General features: G+C 42.7%; 2 protein-coding genes across 2 annotated transcripts in view; one reads left to right on the top strand and one right to left on the bottom strand.

Moving 5' to 3' along the window:
• The window catches only part of NPLOC4 (NPL4 homolog, ubiquitin recognition factor), a 64,262-nt gene extending 55,071 nt beyond the window's left edge, over positions 1 to 9,191 (bottom strand). The window contains exons 1-2 of the mRNA XM_066614670.1: positions 9,112 to 9,191; positions 3,260 to 3,340 (exon numbers count right to left, since the gene is read on the bottom strand). Coding sequence (XP_066470767.1) covers positions 3,260 to 3,340; positions 9,112 to 9,126 — 96 coding nt within the window. The 5' untranslated portion in view covers positions 9,127 to 9,191. The remainder of the gene's footprint in view (positions 1 to 3,259; positions 3,341 to 9,111) is intronic.
• Positions 9,192 to 12,499: 3,308 nt separating this feature from the next.
• On the top strand, positions 12,500 to 18,502 carry TSPAN10 (tetraspanin 10). The gene is given in 3 exon segments (XM_066612856.1): positions 12,500 to 12,601; positions 13,823 to 14,442; positions 18,055 to 18,502. Coding segments are annotated over 3 exon segments (1,170 nt in total).
• Positions 18,503 to 19,242: the final 740 nt, after the last annotated feature.

Raw genomic sequence — 19,242 nt, 5'->3', positions numbered from 1 at the left:
GCCCAGACATCAGAGCGCAGAGCGCAAGTGAATGGCTGATGCAAATTTCTGACAAGATCAACTGGACAGATAAGAGGCTGCAGCACAGAACAGAAAGTGCCATGCCCAGACGACTTTTTATCAACACCAGATCCAGCCCGCCAGTTTGGCAGCTACTGTCCTAGAGTCCTCTGTACTCTAGAGCAGGGGTCTCCAAACCCTGGCCCGGGGGCCAGATGCGGCCCACAGCAAGCCTCTTTCTGACCCGCGGTCAACTTCTTGTCCCCTGAAACCCTCTGGTCCACTCAACTGAACATGACCAGAACTGCACTCCGATTGTGTCTGGAGGGTGTTCTGAGGGCCAGAGAGGTTGAATGAATGAGACCATTTATTCATTTATCTAAGTTCCATCTCTTATTTATTTAAATTTTATATTTAAATTTTTTTTCCCAGCCCTCCACACCACTCCAGATATCCCAGATATCAGGATATCCCATTTGAGGCACTCCAAGACAGGTTGCCAACTCAGGCATATTGCAGTACCCCAGTGCTTCTCAAACTTTTTATATTATGTATTAAAATTTTACATATGCATGTAGCACATCAAATAAACACATTCCAATAAACACAATAAACATTCCAATAAACACAACAGACACACTAAACTTAACAGAGCTGTACTGCTATCGCACCAGCACAGCTACAGTACTGCATGCAGTTTCTATTGTTGCAATGTAGGAATTTCTGTGATTTGTACTCATGTGTTATGAGATTGCTTGCTTTTCTAAAGATCAACCTTGACTCCATGCTGCATTTTGAGCAACTTTTTAAACTCAAAGAAACGTTGACAAGCAGTACAAGATGCTGTATGGTTAAAGTTCTGCTCTGAGAATGAATCATTTCATGTGCCTTACTGGATTGTGGCCACCATGTGCTCAGCCTCTAGGAAAACATGTCTACTCAACATCTTGAATTCTGTTTTTAAACCTGACTGTTAAAAAGTCAGGTAAAAGACCTAAGCCCTCTCAATTAGCCCTATGCATACAAGGGGCATACAAGACCTATCCCCACTCCCTCTGGCAACATAGCAGACTTCTGAAACTGGTTGAGAGGTTCTGGTTATGATACAGGTGAGGATGATGTTCAAGAGGAGGTCAACCATCCTCCTGGATGTAGCTAAACCTTCAGGTGTGCCTAACCCACCTTTTAGGATTGAGACTTCAATACTTAGAAATGATATTTTATATCTCCTCTTCTTAAACCTACTCATGGCAGCTGCAAATGTATACACTTAAAAATGATACGGTATAATTTACTTGGACACAGAATCAAATACATTGCCAAAAACCAGAAAAACTCATTGAAAGAAAATAAATTACAACCAGCTCCCTGCACCTAGGTTCCTGTTAAGCCTCCTGCTTCTCCCTTATTTCACACCCTCTTGTGAAGTTTGGCGGACAAAAGCCTGGGGCATTTTGAGTATTTCTGAGCAAGACAGTACAGGACAGGTGCAAGCTGTGACATGGAGTCTCCCGCAACCACAAATCTGTCTGAAGGGAGTGCTATTTGGAGGCAAACTGACACGAACTCATGTATGCAAGTGTATACAGCTCAATACACATGTTGCTAATGCACATGCTGCTTATTCTGACAGGACAGAAAACCAAAAAGAATCCATTTTTAAGGCTATAACCCTGTGCACACTTACATGGGAGTAAAGCCCATTAACTTAGTGGGCCTTTACTTCCAAGTAAGCACACACTAGATTGTGAGGTAAGGCTGCCATTGTACATGTGAATACTTTGATGAAGTAAGTGCTGTTGCACTCAATGGGATTTACTTCCATGTAAGGACGCATAGGATGGGGCTGCATAGCAGCTATCTATTCCAGCTGAAGTCAGTCAGTTTCACAGAGGCATCAGAGAGAAGTGAGCAATGCACAGCCCGGCACAATGTTTAAGCCTCACTTGTATAAAACATGAGGCATGTGTGAGTGAAGAAAAGTGCTCTAGACATGTTCAAATGCATTTTTCCCTACTGTGCTGCAATCCTGTAAGCAGTAACTGTGACTAGCTTCTGGGCAGTTCAAGGTGGCCATCATGGTTCAGACGCAAGACAATGTAGGCAGAATGCACAGACTTACACTAGCTAGCTACTTTGAGTGCTTCAGCAGCGGGCAGCTTCGGCTGTCCCTGGAGGAGATGGTAGCTGCACTTAGCTTTCTCCTTGGACCTTAGTTAGTTAAGTGGGGCTGACAGAGGAGCAAGCTGGAGGGACTGCAACCCTGCCAGTTAGCCAGAAAGGCAGACGCTTTTTTATCTGACAGCTCACTTCACAAGCATGTGCTGGCATCTGTGATGCCTGAACAGGAAGAGGAGGAGAGCCGCCTTCTCCTCAGTGCTGCCGAGGTTCCCTGAGGAGCCACAGCAAGTGAAAAAAGACTTGCTGCCACATGCTGCAGCTGAGATGAAGTGAGAGTGAAAGTGTGGTGGCAGCGTTCTGCTTTCTTCAAGGACCTCACTGAAGGCTGAAGCTCCTCCTGTAGATCCACAGACCAGCAGCCAATGGCCTGTGGACCAGCATTGGTCCATGGATCACACTTTTGAGTAGCACTGCTGTACACTATGTTACTTTTATTAGAAAAGTAACCTATAAATACAACAATACAGCCCAACCCTAAATAAAAGTCTGCTCAAAACTAAGCCTTGCTGAATTCAAAAGTAAATCTGTTTAGGAATGCAGCCATAGGTTGCAAAAAAGGTAACCGTTCCTTCCATGGTCAGTCAGGAAAGAGGTGCTAATCAGCAAGGCAAATGTATGTTACTGTCATTCTATTGGATTGTGACAATCTATACTGCAGTTATGTCTCCTAACTAGCGGCAATCAGCATGGAGATCACCACACTTTCTGGACAGTTTGCGAGTACCAGATGTACCAAACCACTACACTTGGCTTCTCCCATCAGAAGTTTAAAGTACTTCTGTTCTCTGACAAAAAAGTTCTATGAGACATCAAGAAGAATTAGGGTTAGGTCAGAATGCAGGTGTCGAACATGGATCTATAGCAAAAGGAAGTTACGGTTTAATTTTGGAGAGATTAATGTCTAATGTCTGTTGAATCATATAGTCAACACTTTTCCTAATTATATGAAATCATTATCACAGAAAGCTTCTGTGCAAATCCAGCCAAATCATAAGGAGCAGGTGCTGCATTCTGTCCAAGAGGAATACCTCTACTGCTGCCCTAGGAGAACATCAAAGAATAGGCCACACAAGAATACCTTTTTCAGAAATGTTGCTGCAGTTTCTCGCTTTGTAGCTGTGATCCGTTTCACTCCCTCTGGTGACTGGACACGAATTATCTGTTAAGAATTTTAAAAGTTTTGGAGATGGTTAAACAACAGAAGTCACCCAAGTCCACCCAGTTCTGACTTTTGAGGTACAAAAATCCTGAACATAAATGGACTAAATTTCAAACACATTACACAAAACTAGTAGAAATGCAGCCTTTAAGATTTAAATTTTATGTTTTATTACTGGAATTATTTTTAAGACTAAGAATATTAAAATGGAAAGAGGAAGTGAAGAAACAGAACCAAGTGTCAGATAATAATAATAATAATAATAATAATAATAATAATAATAATATTGGCAGTCAGATATAATCCACTTCCAATTTTTTAAAAAATGAAAGTTTTTAAAAAAATATTGGTGGTATTTATAAAAAAAATTTTTTACTCACAGAACCTTGGAGTTTATAAATCACAAACAGGAATTCAAGTTCATTAGCTTTTAGATTTAGTTCCCTTTGTAATTTTTTACACATTAACTACCAATACTTTTGTCACTTTCATCATTTGTCTGTGGATAAAGGACTTTTTGACAAATAGACCATAGGCAGTTAGGATGGGCTCTTATCATTCTTCCACTCTGATATTAAATACAAGAGCTCCCCAAGGCTGTGTGCTGAGCCCCTTCCTCTATTCCCTGTATACACATGATTGTACCCATCACATAACACCAATGAAATTATAAAATTTGCAGACGATACCACAGTGGTGGGGCTTGTTAGCGGGAATGATGAGTCTGCTTATAGGAAGGAGCTACAGGAGTTGTTATTGTGGTGCAAAGAAAATAATCTCTCACTTAACATCAAAAAACTAAAAGAACTTATAATTGACTACCAGAAAAGAAATACACACACCATTATACATAAATGGTGAGGAGGTGGAGAGGGTTGCTAGTTTCAAATTCACAGAGGACCTCTCATGGACTATTAACACCAGCATGTTGATAAAAAAGGCACAAAAGCGGTTATATTTTCTGAGGAAGCTTGGGAGGTTAAATTTGTCACAGCAGCTGCTTGTGTCATACTATCGTTGCACCATTGAGAGTGTCCTAACCTATGATATCTTGATGTGGTATGGAAATTGCTCTGCAGGGGACAAAAAAGCTCTGCAGTGAATTATTAAGATTGCGCAGCACATTATCAACCTTCATCTACCAACTTTAGAGGACATCTATACATCTCGCTGTCTGCAGAAGTCACATAGTATTCTGTGAGACCCCTTCCATCTGGCTTGTAAGTTCTGTTGCCTTCGGGTAGACAATACAGAACTATTAGAGTACACACCACACGACTCTGGAACAGTGTTTATCCCACAGCCACAATTACGTTGAATAAGGTGATATAGTTGTTACCATGCTCCTGGGCATTATGGTCTGTTATACTGTTTTTATATTATGATGCATGTTGTACAGAATGTGTGGGTGAGTGTGTAGAGTGTGATTGTTGGAATTGTTGTATATATTTATGCTTGTATCTCAAAGGTGTATAAATTTCATCTTGCTATAGCACAATGACAATAAAAGTTACTACTACTACTACTACTATTTCTTCGGCTCTATGGGACATACAATAATGAACAGAGATAGACAGCTCTTTAATCTGGAAACCTACAGCTCAAGGTAACCATTCTTGGGAAGGTAAGTTGAGCTTTAGTGAACAGCTAGCTTGTCTTATGCTTCAGAGGTGTGTGAAAATGTCTAGCACTTTTAAACTTGCTACTGCAAGAGACAGACATGCCTGCAAGAAAAACAAGCAGAGAAGTGTTTTAGAAAACACTAATAAACACACAGCCTATATTTGACATGCAACAATATTTGGCTGCTAATATGTCAAAAAATGAGTGTCCAAAAATTATTTTTATTCCTTGTTGTCATGCACTTCCTGAGTAAATGATTCTGACAGGAATGTGACCACTCTCTTGCTGATTAAGTACTGCTTTGTTACACTGTAACCTCAAGAGGTATTTTAAAAGGCAAAAATGAACCTTATTAGAATAAATCATAGAGAAGTAACACCATACTTCTATATAATTCTAATCAAGAGGATTTCATAAACCTCTGAACTGATAGGGTAATTGCTACATGCCTTCTCTTTAAGTATACATATATGCAGTACATCAGTACTGTTCCTGGCTTTGCCTATGCTCTACAGTTTTTATTTTAAGCACTTTGTGCACTAGAAAATGTTATAATTTGTGAAATACAAAATTGGATAACCTCATGAAGAGAGAGCTCACTCGATTTATGTATGAAATGTACACATATAGTTCAGAAATATACTGTAGATTTGGGGAAAAAAAATTGTTTTAACATTCCAGTTTCCCAGTATTTATTGTTCCCCAACAAAATATAACAGCAGCAGTTCACAACAGCATACTGCAGTGCTCCTACCCAGGAATAAGTCCCTCTGAACTCAGTGGAACTTATTTCAGAGTAAACATGAGAGCAGTGGGCTGCATAGCAGCCAACAATGTTGAGCAATTCTTTCTTACAGTCCCTGCATGTAACTTCCTGCAGGATTCCACCCTGGAGTAGCAGATGAATGACTAATCCTAGGGCCAAGCCACAGCCCCCCTTGAATTTCCATGTGTTATGTAACAGATCTAGTATTTTTCCATTTGAAGGATCACCATCAAGCTGCACGTTCTCTCTAATGGTGACAAACACAGAATGACTAAAGTGGGCAAGATGGTTTTTAAAAGAAACACTTTTTAAAAAATACCCTCTCTGCACAAATAAAAGTTAAGAAAAAGTTAACTCCCAGAAGTGAAAGGTTAGACAGTTTGCAGCTACTGCCTCAGGATGTGTTCCACAGTGCACACACAATACCATCCAGAAAATCTGCCAAATTAGATGTCATCTACAAGCTAAAATTTTTCCTATGCAACAGTAGCACATGTTTGTAATCTTTACAAACTGTATAGTCATCCTGCTTTCTGGAAAAGCACTGACTGACAACTTTGCATTCAGAAAAGTTCAACAGAAGTGATCTTCCAAATACCATTAATCTGTCAGCCTCTCTTACAATCTGCACTCCCATTCCTGGATTCATCTGTACTGCAGAACTTGGTCAACAATGAAAACTGGACATCAGCAACCAAGGAGACATGTAAACATAACAAAGAAAACCATGTGAATCAGAAAGAGCAATGCTTAAATTCTGTTGAGCTTTGATCAAAGCTGCTGATCTAACTCTAGCAAAAACAGGTTCAACTAGAACTACATTCAAGCGACACCAGAGCCTTGACTACGAAGGTTACATACTGCATGCCAAAACAGTGTCCCAGCAAGGCCATGCCTCTCTTATCACACAGTTATCCATGTGTCATCTTAGACACTTGGCCAACTTTACCACAAAAACTTGGATATAAATTTTCCATCATTCAACAGAAATATTATTAGAATTCTTGCTGCACAATCCTACACAGATATAAGTGTGCCTAATTGCATAGGATCACACTGTTAAAGAAACTAGATATAAGGGCATCACGTGTAACAGTGACCCAACAATTCAGTAACCAACCAAGTTAGATACCAATGTGGTATCAATCTATATGTACTGTAGGGGCTTTAAGAAGGAATGTACTTCTACCATAGGTACTCATCTTTAAGAAGTGAGTTTTTCATTGCTCTTAAGGCATAGTCAGGTAATGTTCTCCATATGGGATTGTACTAAATTTATACTCTCAGAAATGCCACAAACCACTAATTCCTTAATTTCCTTCCTTAGTCCCATCAACGATTCCCTCAGCTCAACCCTCTGATATGAAGGGTGACAAGAAACCTCCCACCTCTGTAATCCAGAAGTGGTATCTTATTCATATATTATAAACTTTGTATAAGGTTACAGCTGGAGTATTCACACATTCTATCATGAACTAGGAGTGCAAACCTAAGCAGGCTAACTCAGAAGTCCAACTGTGTTCAATGGGCTTACTCTCATGTAAGTGTGCACAGCATTGCATGGTTTCCCTTATTCAGTTAGAGGAGTGAGCTCTACAGCTGGAGACGAGCCAAGAATGCTTACAAATGTTCTTGGCTAAGTTCCTCTGGGTGTCATTCTTCTATCCAACTTATTTGGACACAGTGAAATGGCATATAAACTCCAATGTTTCTAAGGAAAATAATTCAGTTGTTGTAACACAGTACATGAAGGAGCACTGATCTCATGAGACAATTACAGCCCAGTCTCTGGGCTAGTCTCCGCTACCAATTTAATTCTGAAACAGGTTAAGAATTTAATCTCACTGTATCCACATACTGCACTTGACCTACTTCCTCCAGCTCACACATGAGACATAATGACTTATAGGCAGGTAGCCAAATGTCCTATCAACACAGCCATCTTACAGCATTACAACTTCTAAGCCAGAAAATAGACACTGAGAGATAAGAATCACTAAACTGAAGGAAAAAAAAATATAGAAACTTGTATAGTGTAGGTATCAGCTTTATTCTAGCTTAAGGGCCCAATCTTATCCAATTTTCCAGTGCTGGTGATGCTGTGCCAATGGGGCACGCACTGCATCTTGTCATGGGGCAGCAGTCACAGAGGTCCCCTTAAGGTATGGGAACATTTGTTTCCTTATCTTGGGGTTGCATTGTGGTGACACCGGCGCTGGAAAATTAGATAGGATTGGGCCCTAAATGTCATGGCTCCCCACCCTCCCAAAAATTCTGGTTTGGTGTTTGATAAGATGCTGAGAATTATCCTTTGAAGATCTTTAAGTGTAGTCCACCACCCCCAACCCCTACAGTCCCTAATATTAGCTGGGAAGAATGAATGAAACAGCTGAAATCTGTGTTGTAGCCATACCCACACTGTCTATTGGGTGGAGACAACATTTTTCAGAAGAGGAAAGGAGAAAGAGAACATGGCATTTTAAGCGGGGTTGGGGGAAGGAAAGACCAGGGTGACCAGATGTCTTCTTCATCCTGAAATGTCCTCTTTTTTTAAACCTGGAAAAGAACTTAGATGTCCTCCTTTTCCCTGTGAGCAGGAAGCGCATAGCTGTTGTCTCTTGTGCTCCCTGAAGCACTTGGTGGGCCGCTGCAAGACACAAGCTGGACTAGATGGGCCTTTGGCCTGATCCAGCAGGGCTCTTCTTACCTTCTGATGTTCTTACAGCCTTCTTGTACTTAATAAATTACATGTAGTTTTAAGCCATTTCTGCCCCAAGTTGCACATACACAACAGGGATCAAATGTGGGCTGGGCAGAAATGGGTTAATAATAAGGAGCAGAGTGTTTAAATGAACTGCATGAAATCACTGCATATGATTTCACTGTGAAATCACTGCATGTGATAACACATACTGCATGTGTTTTTAGTTTTAGCCTCGCCGCATCCATACATTGTGGGGCGCCTCGTGCTGCTTTATGGCTTGACACCTGGTCACCCTGGGAAAGGCACCAACAGCCTTGAGCCTCCACTCATCAGCAGCTGGCCCCACAGAGGAGGGGGAAGGAGGGGGGTCCGGGAGGCCGCAGCCTCCAGGCTAAAACCCCCCCCACCCCACAGCGCCCACCCCCCAAAAACCACCCCCTCCTCGCGGCAGGGGGTGGAGAGGGAGAGGAGCCCCGATGGCCAGTGCTGCCTGCCCACTGCAGGGCGAGCGCGGCAGCCCAGGTGAGGCACTGGGGCAGGTGCGACCCCCAGTCGCGAGCCCTGGAGGGAAGGCGCCAGTGAGGACCCCGCCCCCCAGCGCCACAAGGGGGCGCCCCCTCCCCTCACAGACAGACCCCACCGGGGGGAGCGCCCCCTCCCCTGCCCAGCCCCACTCACAATGGTCTCCGCCATGTCCTCCCGCCGCTCTCGACCCGCTTCCTGCCCCGGCTCCGCTGGCGCCGCCTCCTGCCCGCCCTCGCGCACCGCCAATACTGCCGCGTCACCGCTCCCGCCCGGCAACGCGGCCGAAGCAACTTGGTTCCGGCTGCGAACAGTCCGGCTCAGCAGGCGGCCGCTCCTCCTCCGCTGGCCCCGCCTCGGCCGCAGCCCTGCCCTGCCCGCCAGCCCTGTCTGAGGGCCCAAGCCTAGGCATGCCTACTCAGAAGTAAGCCTCACTAGAGTCTATGGGACTTACTCCCAGGAAGGCATGGACAGGACCAGAGCCCAAGCCTAGGCATGCCTACTCAGAAGTAAGCCCCACTAGAGACATCAAGTGTATTCACCTGAAAGTAAGCCCATTGAACCACATGGGACTTGCTTCTGAGTAGACATGCATAGACCAAGTGCTCTTAAGGTTCCCTTCCCTCATGTCTCTCTCTCTGAGCATCCCTTGCCTCAGGCTGCAATCCTATGCACACTTTCCTGAGAGTAGTAAACCCAACTTAACACAATGGGGCTTACTTCTGAGAAGGCATGCATAGGATTGTGCTGTTACACAGAAACACTTTTTACTAGGAGTTCCAGTCAAATCTGTTGTGCAGTTTTGAAAGGTAAATGTATGACTTGCCCACATCGATTCCCAAGTATTTTAATACTGTATGTTTAAATATACAGTATTTTATTATTATGCAGTATAATATATATACAGTATTATTAAATACCTTTATTCACAGTTTAAAGCAGGGGTGTCAAACAGAAGGCCCGCAGGCCGGATGCGGCCTCCAGAAGCAGTTTATGTGGCCCCCATTATAATTGGGCTCTCCCAGCACGTTAATGGGGCTGTCTCATATCTTGAAATTATGAACAAGATTTGCACATTTTTCTTTCCTGACATTTGCAGTTAATGAGTTTCTATGTGAGAATGAAGCACTTATTCTATCCATCAGCTGCTTAAAGATGTCACTTCCAGCCCTCAGCAGGCACCATGAATGCTAACTTTGGTCCTCTGTATGAAATGAGTTTGACACTCCTGATTTAAAGGTTGGTTAAGGGTTTTTTTTTGTATGGATGAAACAAACAGTAACATTCATAAACAAGAAGGGAAAAGACAGCACCCTGTAGGAAACAGTTGGTCTCTTTTTGTCATATCACTGTCACTAGAATTTATTTTCTAACCCCAAGCAAAGGCCAAAATACAGACCAAACTGGGAACTCAGGGAAGCCATTTTGGATGTGCCCTTTACATTTTAAAATTCTGACCAGTGTTGTTCTAGCCTTCATTATTTTTGAGATCCAACACAAATGTCATATGGTCCAGTCCTATCCAATTTTCCAGTGCTAGTGCAGCCATGCCAATGGGGCATGTACTGCATCTTGTGGTGGGGTAGCAGTCACAGGGGCCTCCTTAAGGTATGGGAACATTTGTTCCCTTACCTTCAGGCTGCATTGCAGCTACACCGGTGCTGGAAAATATCCAACTTTCCAGCACCGGTGCAACCTCAGTGCAGCCCGGAGGTAAGGGAACGTTCCCATATCTTGAGAAAGCATCTGTGACTGCCTGCCCATCGCAGGAAGCAATGCACACCCCATTGGCACAGCAGCACTGGCACTGGAAAATTGGATAAGATTGGGCCCTTAATTAGGTTTGGTGATACAGGCATATGTTTCTTCACATAAACATGTGTGCATGTGAAAGAAAGCTCCAGTGAATTCATTGGATCTTTCTAACTAACTGTTCCTAAAATGTCCTAGTATGAAAAATTGCTTGGAATGTGCCATGAACTGTGACAGATTATTTGGTAAACTATGTTTAGTGCTAACCAGGATCGCTTCTAAACCATGACTTTCAAACCCACCTTTAACTATGCTTTGGAATTATGTTTGTTGGCAAACTATGAATGGGGGGGGGGAGGGAACAGGAAAGAACTGAGGTGTGAAAGGGAAGATAAGGGGATCTGGAGAACTGCTAATATAATTCCTGCATTGAATCATAGAAACTGGTGCCGCCTGATGGACTTCAGTATTTAATATGGATATTGCCCCCACACATACACACACCATCCTGGCTTTTTAAATTACACTTAAGGTTAGCAGCTTCAATATTTTAAGTTTGCATAGGCCAGGAATGGACAAGAAGGCAATATTTGCTGGATAAAAATCTTACCTGAAGGTTCTCACATTTGTTATTTAACATGTCTGCAGATACTTTTTGAAGTGTCTAAGATCTAGGTAAATGTTCAAGAAATCATCACTAGTGACTAATGTTCAGCAGTAATTGTAGCTAGCCAATCAGGATGCACTATCTTTATAACCTCACAATCTCCTGGGTTGTGTCCAATTCAGCAGGGAAGGTAGTGAATATTGCAGGATTGTCTTGCTTCCTAGTGATGCATCATATCTTTGTGGAAATCACTTCCACTATTTAGTTGTCAATGTAATTATCACAATCCTAGGACTGGACTTTCACCATGAGAAATGTTTCCTACAAGGGTTGTCCTCATGACAGTTCTGTAAGTACTGTATTTCTGTTTTACAGATGGAGAACTGAGGCTGATGGATAACAACTTGCTTACAGCCACGTAGCAGATCCAGTCTTGTGTAGGGATTTGAATCCACCTCTCCCAGTTCTGAGTCCAGTGTTTGGTCACTGGACTACAGGTTGTAAGTTCTGCACATTGTGAAACACCTTTCTGCACAGTGTCAATTGTGCTTTCTCTCAAGCATACTGTTAGGTGGATTTAAGACAAGAATATGCCAAATGCTTAAAATTTTAAAAAATCTAATTTGGACCTTGTTGATTAATCTGTTCTAGAAAGCTCTAATGAAGCGGTTCTCAAACTTTTCCGTTTCCTGAGCCCTTTACACCCTTAAAAGGAGTCTCTTGGAGCCCTACTGGCTCACATGCAGAGTCTAGGGGAGCCCCAGAACACCAATGCCTGTGTGAAGTGGGGCAGTGTTGGGCAGATTGTGGCCACTTATGGTGTGTTTGTGGAGTCCCTGAAGGGGTCTCAGGTAGCCCCAAGGCTCCTAGGAGCATACTTTGAGAAATGCTGCTCTAATGCAATGTAGTTCTTGTCTTTGTAACTCTTTAAATATGTAGCTATGAAGAGCATTGAGTTATATGGCATGATGAGTATACTACCTGTAACTACTGGATAAACTCAATGCAAGCAAGACAAAGCTGGCCTCTTTAATCCAGAAAATGTGATTTATCACATGATACAAGTATGACTGCTGGGTGGTGGCCCTGGAGCTCCCCTCCTCTGTACAGTGCACAAAATTTGCAGCTTCATTACTTGGCTAAACTGAGAAAAGTGCAGAATACTTTCAGTTTTGTCCAGAAACTATGAGAGAGAAACTTGGCACACTTTTCAACCCTTTCCTAAAGCTAGTGGCCTTCAAGAGGACCAGTATAGGGGAAGATGAAACCAGTCCTTTGCTACCAAAGGTAAAAACGAGGACCCGCAGCATATACTGTCATTGAACTTGCCCTTGGAGTTCTTGAGTGTGTGTTTTCTTTCCATGATATTGCTTTCTTGTTTGTTTTTCAAAGTGGGAATTCATTAGTTGTTTCTGGAGGAGAATAAATGAGCTTTCTGACAGTGTTTGCATCTATATAGCAGCTGAGGTCCTGATTCTATAGAAATGTGGAACTTACCATCATCAATCCTGTTACATAGTCACTATCATGGGCTAATAGTAAGAATAAATCCTAAAGAAGTTTACTTGGAAGTACATATTACTCACTTCCCAGTACGTGTACTAGCAATGGGGCATTTGCCCTTGAAAGGATCAGTCTATCCAGTTTTTAAAAACTGGAATATTTTTGACCTTTCTGTCTCTTTAGTTTCAGAAGCTTTCTTAATCTCTCACCTTAAGAACTTCACCATTCTCCCTGCTTGACATGCTTTGGACTCGCCTGCATCCCTTTAATAATAGGGACAGGGCACATCTCCTTGGGAACTGTCTCCCCTTGCTTGTTATTCTGTGTCGTCCCCCCTCCTTTGTTGTATTTAGGCACTAGCTGAAGATTTTGATGTTCACTTTGGCTTTTAATGGAATTCAGTTTTACCCTGTTGTAATAGTTCACACTGTTGTTCTTATTTCATTGTTTATTTGCTTTAATTTTTATGGTTATGTTTTTATTATGAGAATGGTGTTTTAATGTTTATTGTGAGGCACCTTGAAAATAAAGGTTCAGGTATAAATACTTAACTGAATAAATGCAGTATTTTACAACATTCCTTCTTTCTCCTGGGACTCAACCACCTTCCATCGGCTGAAGGTGTGCCCAGTCCATGTTAGAGGTCTTGCTCTCTTATATGATAGGCCTTGCATACCACACATCTACAGTGCCAAGGTTAAAAGCAGCTTCCTGTCACCCTTAATTTGTTGGTTGCCATCATAACTGCAGAGATCCTTTTTTTACTGTGGATCAGAAATTTCCATACATTTGCCTGTTCCTTGTTTCTGCCTCCAGCTCATTTGAGGTGAGGTCATGGAGGAAAGAGTCTTCACTGACACACTGATTTTATGGTAGTCCAACTGTAACATAAGGAAAATAGTCTTAAAGCTGATTTTAAAAGATATTCATCTGCCCTACTATCATACTTTGGTTTTCCTGCCTCTGACTCACTTACATTTTCTTGTTCTTCCTTCTATTGATCAGACAGACAGACGGGATGTATTTTGTCCATCCAACGCGCAAAGTCCTCCTCCAAGTCTCTTTGGAGGAGGAGGAGAAGGAGAAGAAAAAGAAATTGGGTGGCCTAGGAAGCAGTCTAGACAAAGGCACTTCTTTCTCTCATCAAAACATCCTCTGGACTCACTTAGCTACTGCATTAAGTACTTGACCTTTGTTTGGAACCTGGCCTTCTTCATTACCGGATTGCTCATTTTGGCCATAGGAATCTGGGGTCTCTCTGAGAAGGAGTCGCTGGCATCTGAAAGGATAACTCATTTGGGCAGTGATCCAATGCTCTTTTTTGTCTTAGCAGGTCTAGCTGCCAGTACTATGTCTCTGTTGGGCTGTTCAGGAGCCCTCATTGAAAATGCTTGCCTCTTGAAGCTTTTTACAGGAGGCATCATCACCTTTCTGATCCTAGAGGCTTTGGGGGGCATTGTTCTTTTCTCTCTGAGACACCAAATCAAGGCCTCCTTGCAAGAATCTCTCATGGTGGCAGTGCAACGGTACCAGGATGACCCAGATCTCCACTTCATTATGGATGAACTTCAAATAGGTTTGCAGTGTTGTGGCGTAGACTCTTACCAAGACTGGAAAACAAATTTGTGAGTATAAAAACCAACTTACAGTTTTCCCTTTAGCGTTATTCTATCAATAACTGGGAAGGAATCACACTGATACAGTGGAACCTTAATTACAAATATTTCTAGATCTGAAGCTGTTCCAAACACTGAAATAGTAATAATTCCACTCATTCTTCTCCCTCTAACACTTTCCAACCCACTCGTTAATGTACTACTCCACACTAACTCTGAAAAGCCTTTTTTGGGATGAAAATAGGATAGTTCCATTGATTACAGTTTGAACATGAAAATGCAACCATGTCAGATAGACAGGGATTCCATGCACACTTGCTTATTAGTAAAACTCTATACAGGAGGAGGGCAGGAGGTCTGGTCTAGAGGGTAGATCCTTCGTTTGCCTGAAGATAACATCCAAAGGCCAGTGGCACCGTGAACGGCGAGACCCTGAAGCAGCTGACAAGCCTAGCCAAGTTATACTGTGTTATTCCACCTGCTCTTTGGCCGCTGTCAGCCTGTGTGGGAGGAAAATGGAGGCCAGAATGTGATACCAAATCATAAAAGATCCATCTGAAATGTTTTGGTTCTTGAAAGACAGAACCTTCTTGAATTATAAAAATTCCTATTGGGATTTAGTATAGCCTGCCTATGTAAACCGCCTTGAATTAAAGTCTGAGGAGAAATCTGACGACCAAGAAAGGCGGTATATAAATACCTGTATTATTATTATTAGTATTATTATTACACAGTGAAGCAAGTTAACATACATAGGATTGGGCTGTGTAGCTGTACTCCTGCACACACTACATGTGATGGCAGCAAACACATGTCTTTAAACACCAGCCATCTCCAAAGTGCAGTGAAATAGCTGAGATGTGTTTTCCAGTGGAACTGTAGTGGGAGGGACAGGGTGCTTAATTCATCTGTCCTTCCTCATCCCAGACTGTTTTACCCCATCTGGGCTCATTTCTGGCTGTGAAAAAAACGGGGACAGGGAAAAGTCAGAGGTGGGCCAGAATGAGCATAGTTCAGGGCCAGCCTGACTATGTTGTTGTTGTTGTTGTTGTTATTAACAGTATTTATATACCGCTTTTCAACTAAAAGTTCACAAAGCGGTTTACAGAGAAAAATCAGACAACTAATGGCTCCCTGTCCCAAAAGGGCTCACAATCTAAAAAGATGCAAAAAGAACACCAGCAGACAGCCACTAGAAAAGACACTGCTGGGGTGAGGTGGGCCAGTTACTCTCCCCCTGCTAAAAAGAGGAGCACCCACTTGAAAAAGTGCCTCTTGCCCAATTAGCAGGGGTAATTGTTGACTGCTGAATAGTAATGGTAACGCCCAATAAGACCTCAGGGGGTGGGAAGTGCTGTAAGGGCCCCAAGGCGGAGTTTTGTGCCAGGTCTCCCAGCAACCAACACTGGAAAAATTGAAGGAGGGGTTCAACTCACACTCACACTCCTTTCCTGGAAATTCCCTCTTCCTCCCTGCCCTCACTTTATTGCTTCTTGGGCATATGAAGCGGCCTTTTCTTAAACTAGAACACTAGTTGATCTAGCTCAGAATCATCTGCACTAACTAGCAGGTGCATTCTATGTGTTCTATGCGTTCTGGCAGGGGTCTTTTCCAGTCTTCCCTGGAGATGCTGTAGGGATTGAACTTGGACCCTTCTGCATGCAGTCTGCCATGGAGATAGAGTATAGCCCTTCACCTTGGCAGCATTGTGTGCTCAAAGACATGGGTCTGCTGCCAATGTGTATATTTCCACCCCCTTACTAGACAAGAAGCGCAGTGAAACTGACTTTCAGGTAAACAAGTGTAGAAGAATTGGGCGGTTGATCTGCCCTGGACTCTTACATCCACACTGAGCTCCCACCCTGCTGAAATTTAGGTAAGTTCTTTATGACAGGGATTTTTTCCCCTCCTTATGTTGCTGTATTTTGTAAAGCACCACATAAAGTCATAGCACTATCGGCAGTATCCCCCTTTTATGGTTGAGATACTGTGCCTGCAAACCATCCCACTGCCCTTCTCAAATTTCTCCTTCATCATGATGCCTGCTGATATGCATATTTAATGTACCTAAGTGAATCTTCAGTTAGGTTTCACTTAGTAGGTGGTGATGTTGAATCTGCTGTTGTAGCTATTAGCTGTACATACTGTACTGTATTTCTTACTAAGTAGAATGCCAAGTTATGAATCCAGTGTTCTGTGTGTCACCTTGGGTTGCTTGTAAGTTTACAAGCAAACATTTGATACTGCAGTGCCCTGTATCATGTGCTCATTACCTGTTAACCAGTATAGTACTGACTCCACATTTTCTTGGGCTTCATCCACTGACCTGAATCTGGGTTGATCATCTTAATATCTCTTATACTTGGATTTATTACTTTGTTAAAGCCCACTTGACCTCATTTCCGACCAAGGTCAGGCTGAGAGGAGCCTATCGGGGGGAGGGGGTTTCCTACTCTGGAATCAAAGGGACATGTTACTTATGTATAGCTATGGATTAGAGCTCAAGTATTCAATGAAGGCCTAGTGCTAGACAAAAAAAATGTATCTGTTGTATGGTGTCTACTTTGCAGATGTTTGTCTTGTGAATGATTTTCTGTTATTTTGTATAACAACATGTAGTCATTGTCTTATAGTGCAAATCTATACATGTTTAATTAGAAGTCTCACTGTATTCAATAGGATTTACTTCCTGGTAAATGTATAGGATTGAAGACATAGAGAATTTCTAACGGGTTTTATCATTCTCATCTTTATTGGTAAGAACAAATACATTTTCACCTGTAGATCTAACAGCTTTATGTAGTAGTAGGATCTATGTGTCTGCACTCACTGAAGAGACAATTGGCCCAACCAGCTTTTTACAGGAGCAGTTGCTTGTTCCATGGGGGAAGGAAGCCACCGGTTTTGTTCTATTCCTGTACCTCATAAACAAGAGACTGACACTGTCAGACCTGAGTTCTTTTAAACTGGGGGAAAAGACAGTGTAGCTGTTGTCTCAAGAAGTACAATCTCTATGTAGTAAAGAATATGCAACCAGACTGCTGAATTGAGCATTAATATTTGGAGGCAGGGTCATCTGTCGTCCTTGTACATTCCAGTGTATCAGCAAGTACCGCTGAGACTGTTGTGGCCCACTGTCATTAAGATGCTGCTTTGGTTGGTGTGGCTGGTCTCCCTGCAGTTCCTTCCTTCATCCGCAGCTGACTCTACCCCACCACTGCTCAAGTCTGATGTTCAGGATATGTTGCAGGCTGGTCCTAACAGGCATTGTTGAAGCTGACCATGCTGTTAATCAATTAGGTGATGCACTGTGCTGGATGTGGGGTTTTTTCACTGGATGTGGGGTTTTTTTCTTTGTTTTTCAACATTTGTTTTGAATGGCTTATTCAGTGGCTGGTGTATTAACTTTTGCATGTGTTAAAACCTCAGCTAGTAAGAGGATCCATATATGTATTTTCTTTATTGTTCGGGGTGGCCTTCATTTTCTCAAGGTCGCGCGCGTGTGTGTGTGTGTGTGTGTGTGTTGAGAAATAAGTGGATGTTGGAAGAACCTTAGCTATGAGACAGGACCTCTGTGCTGTACTAGAAAGGGAAATGACTGTTCATGTTGTTTACTTGCAGGTATTTCAACTGCAGTTCTCCAGGTGTGCAAGCATGTGGTGTTCCAGCTTCTTGCTGCCTGGATCCACTGGAAAATGGCACCATCTCAAACTTCCAGTGTGGCTTTGGTACATTGGAACTGGAGGAGTTTGTGGCTCAAAGCACCATCTATCTTGGGGGCTGCGTTCCCCAGCTGAGCAGATGGCTTAATAATCATGCTGGAGCAATCAGCTTCTATTGTGTGTTTCTGATTTTGATTGAAATAGGAAGCTTATTACTGGCCACTAAGCTCCTGGCAGGCATTACCTTTGCTAGGACTCTATATTAAAAGAGCAGGAGGGAAGGAACATACTTGCTTTCCTGTCATCAGAGGCAAAGGGGTTTTACCCATGATCTTCTGGGGACTATAATATATAAAGCCAGGATATTGTGGAACCTCTATTATTTTATACTAGTTTGTTATCCATGAAATTACCCAGGCAAGGTTGTTTGTGTAGTTTGGGGAGAGTATGCCTTTGGCCCTGAATTTCTCTTGCTTGTCCTCTTCCTTCTTTCCAGTTGTGTATGGGGGGGGGGGGTGTTACAGAGATGCTGTGACCCTTGGTGGCACTCATCGGGAAGGTGGGGTTGGCAATGCCACCCCCATTGCAGCAATCCAGTTGCTGTGGTGCTGTCTCCTTGCTCGCAGCTGAGCCACTTGAAGCGAGGCTGCCCACAGACGTGGTTCTTTCACCTCCTCTTCTCTCTGTCCTTAACTGAAGCTCCTTCACCCTCTCACCCTGCCTATAGTCTCTTCTATCAATTCTTTCTTCATCCTATACTGCATACTTCAAAGCTCTGATAAAAATAAGCCTGGATCCTGCCAAACCTGGGTCCTAAAGTCTGTGCCCTGTCAAGTGGCTTGTTGGAACATGACTTGAATTTCCAATGGAAACCTCTATGCCTATATGCTTTCCTACTAACCCAGCAACTGGCTTTCAAAAATCCTTTCTCAAAGCCAATTTCTGAGTTGGTCAGGAATGCCACTTTCAGCACCGGAACTGGCTTCAGGAAAGGGAGGATGTGGACAGGCAGCAATATGATTCTGAGGGTTACCTGGCCCAGTCTCTGCTCACCTTCCAGCAGTCAATGAAAACATTGATTTTTGGAGTGCTTTTGGGATGGTTGTTAACTGATCAGGGATTGTATCTTTTCTGGTGATACTATAAG

Source organism: Tiliqua scincoides, chromosome 2 (assembly GCF_035046505.1).
Source record: "Tiliqua scincoides isolate rTilSci1 chromosome 2, rTilSci1.hap2, whole genome shotgun sequence".
NCBI lineage: Eukaryota > Metazoa > Chordata > Lepidosauria > Squamata > Scincidae > Tiliqua > Tiliqua scincoides.
This window is presented reverse-complemented; position numbering and strand designations above follow the sequence as displayed.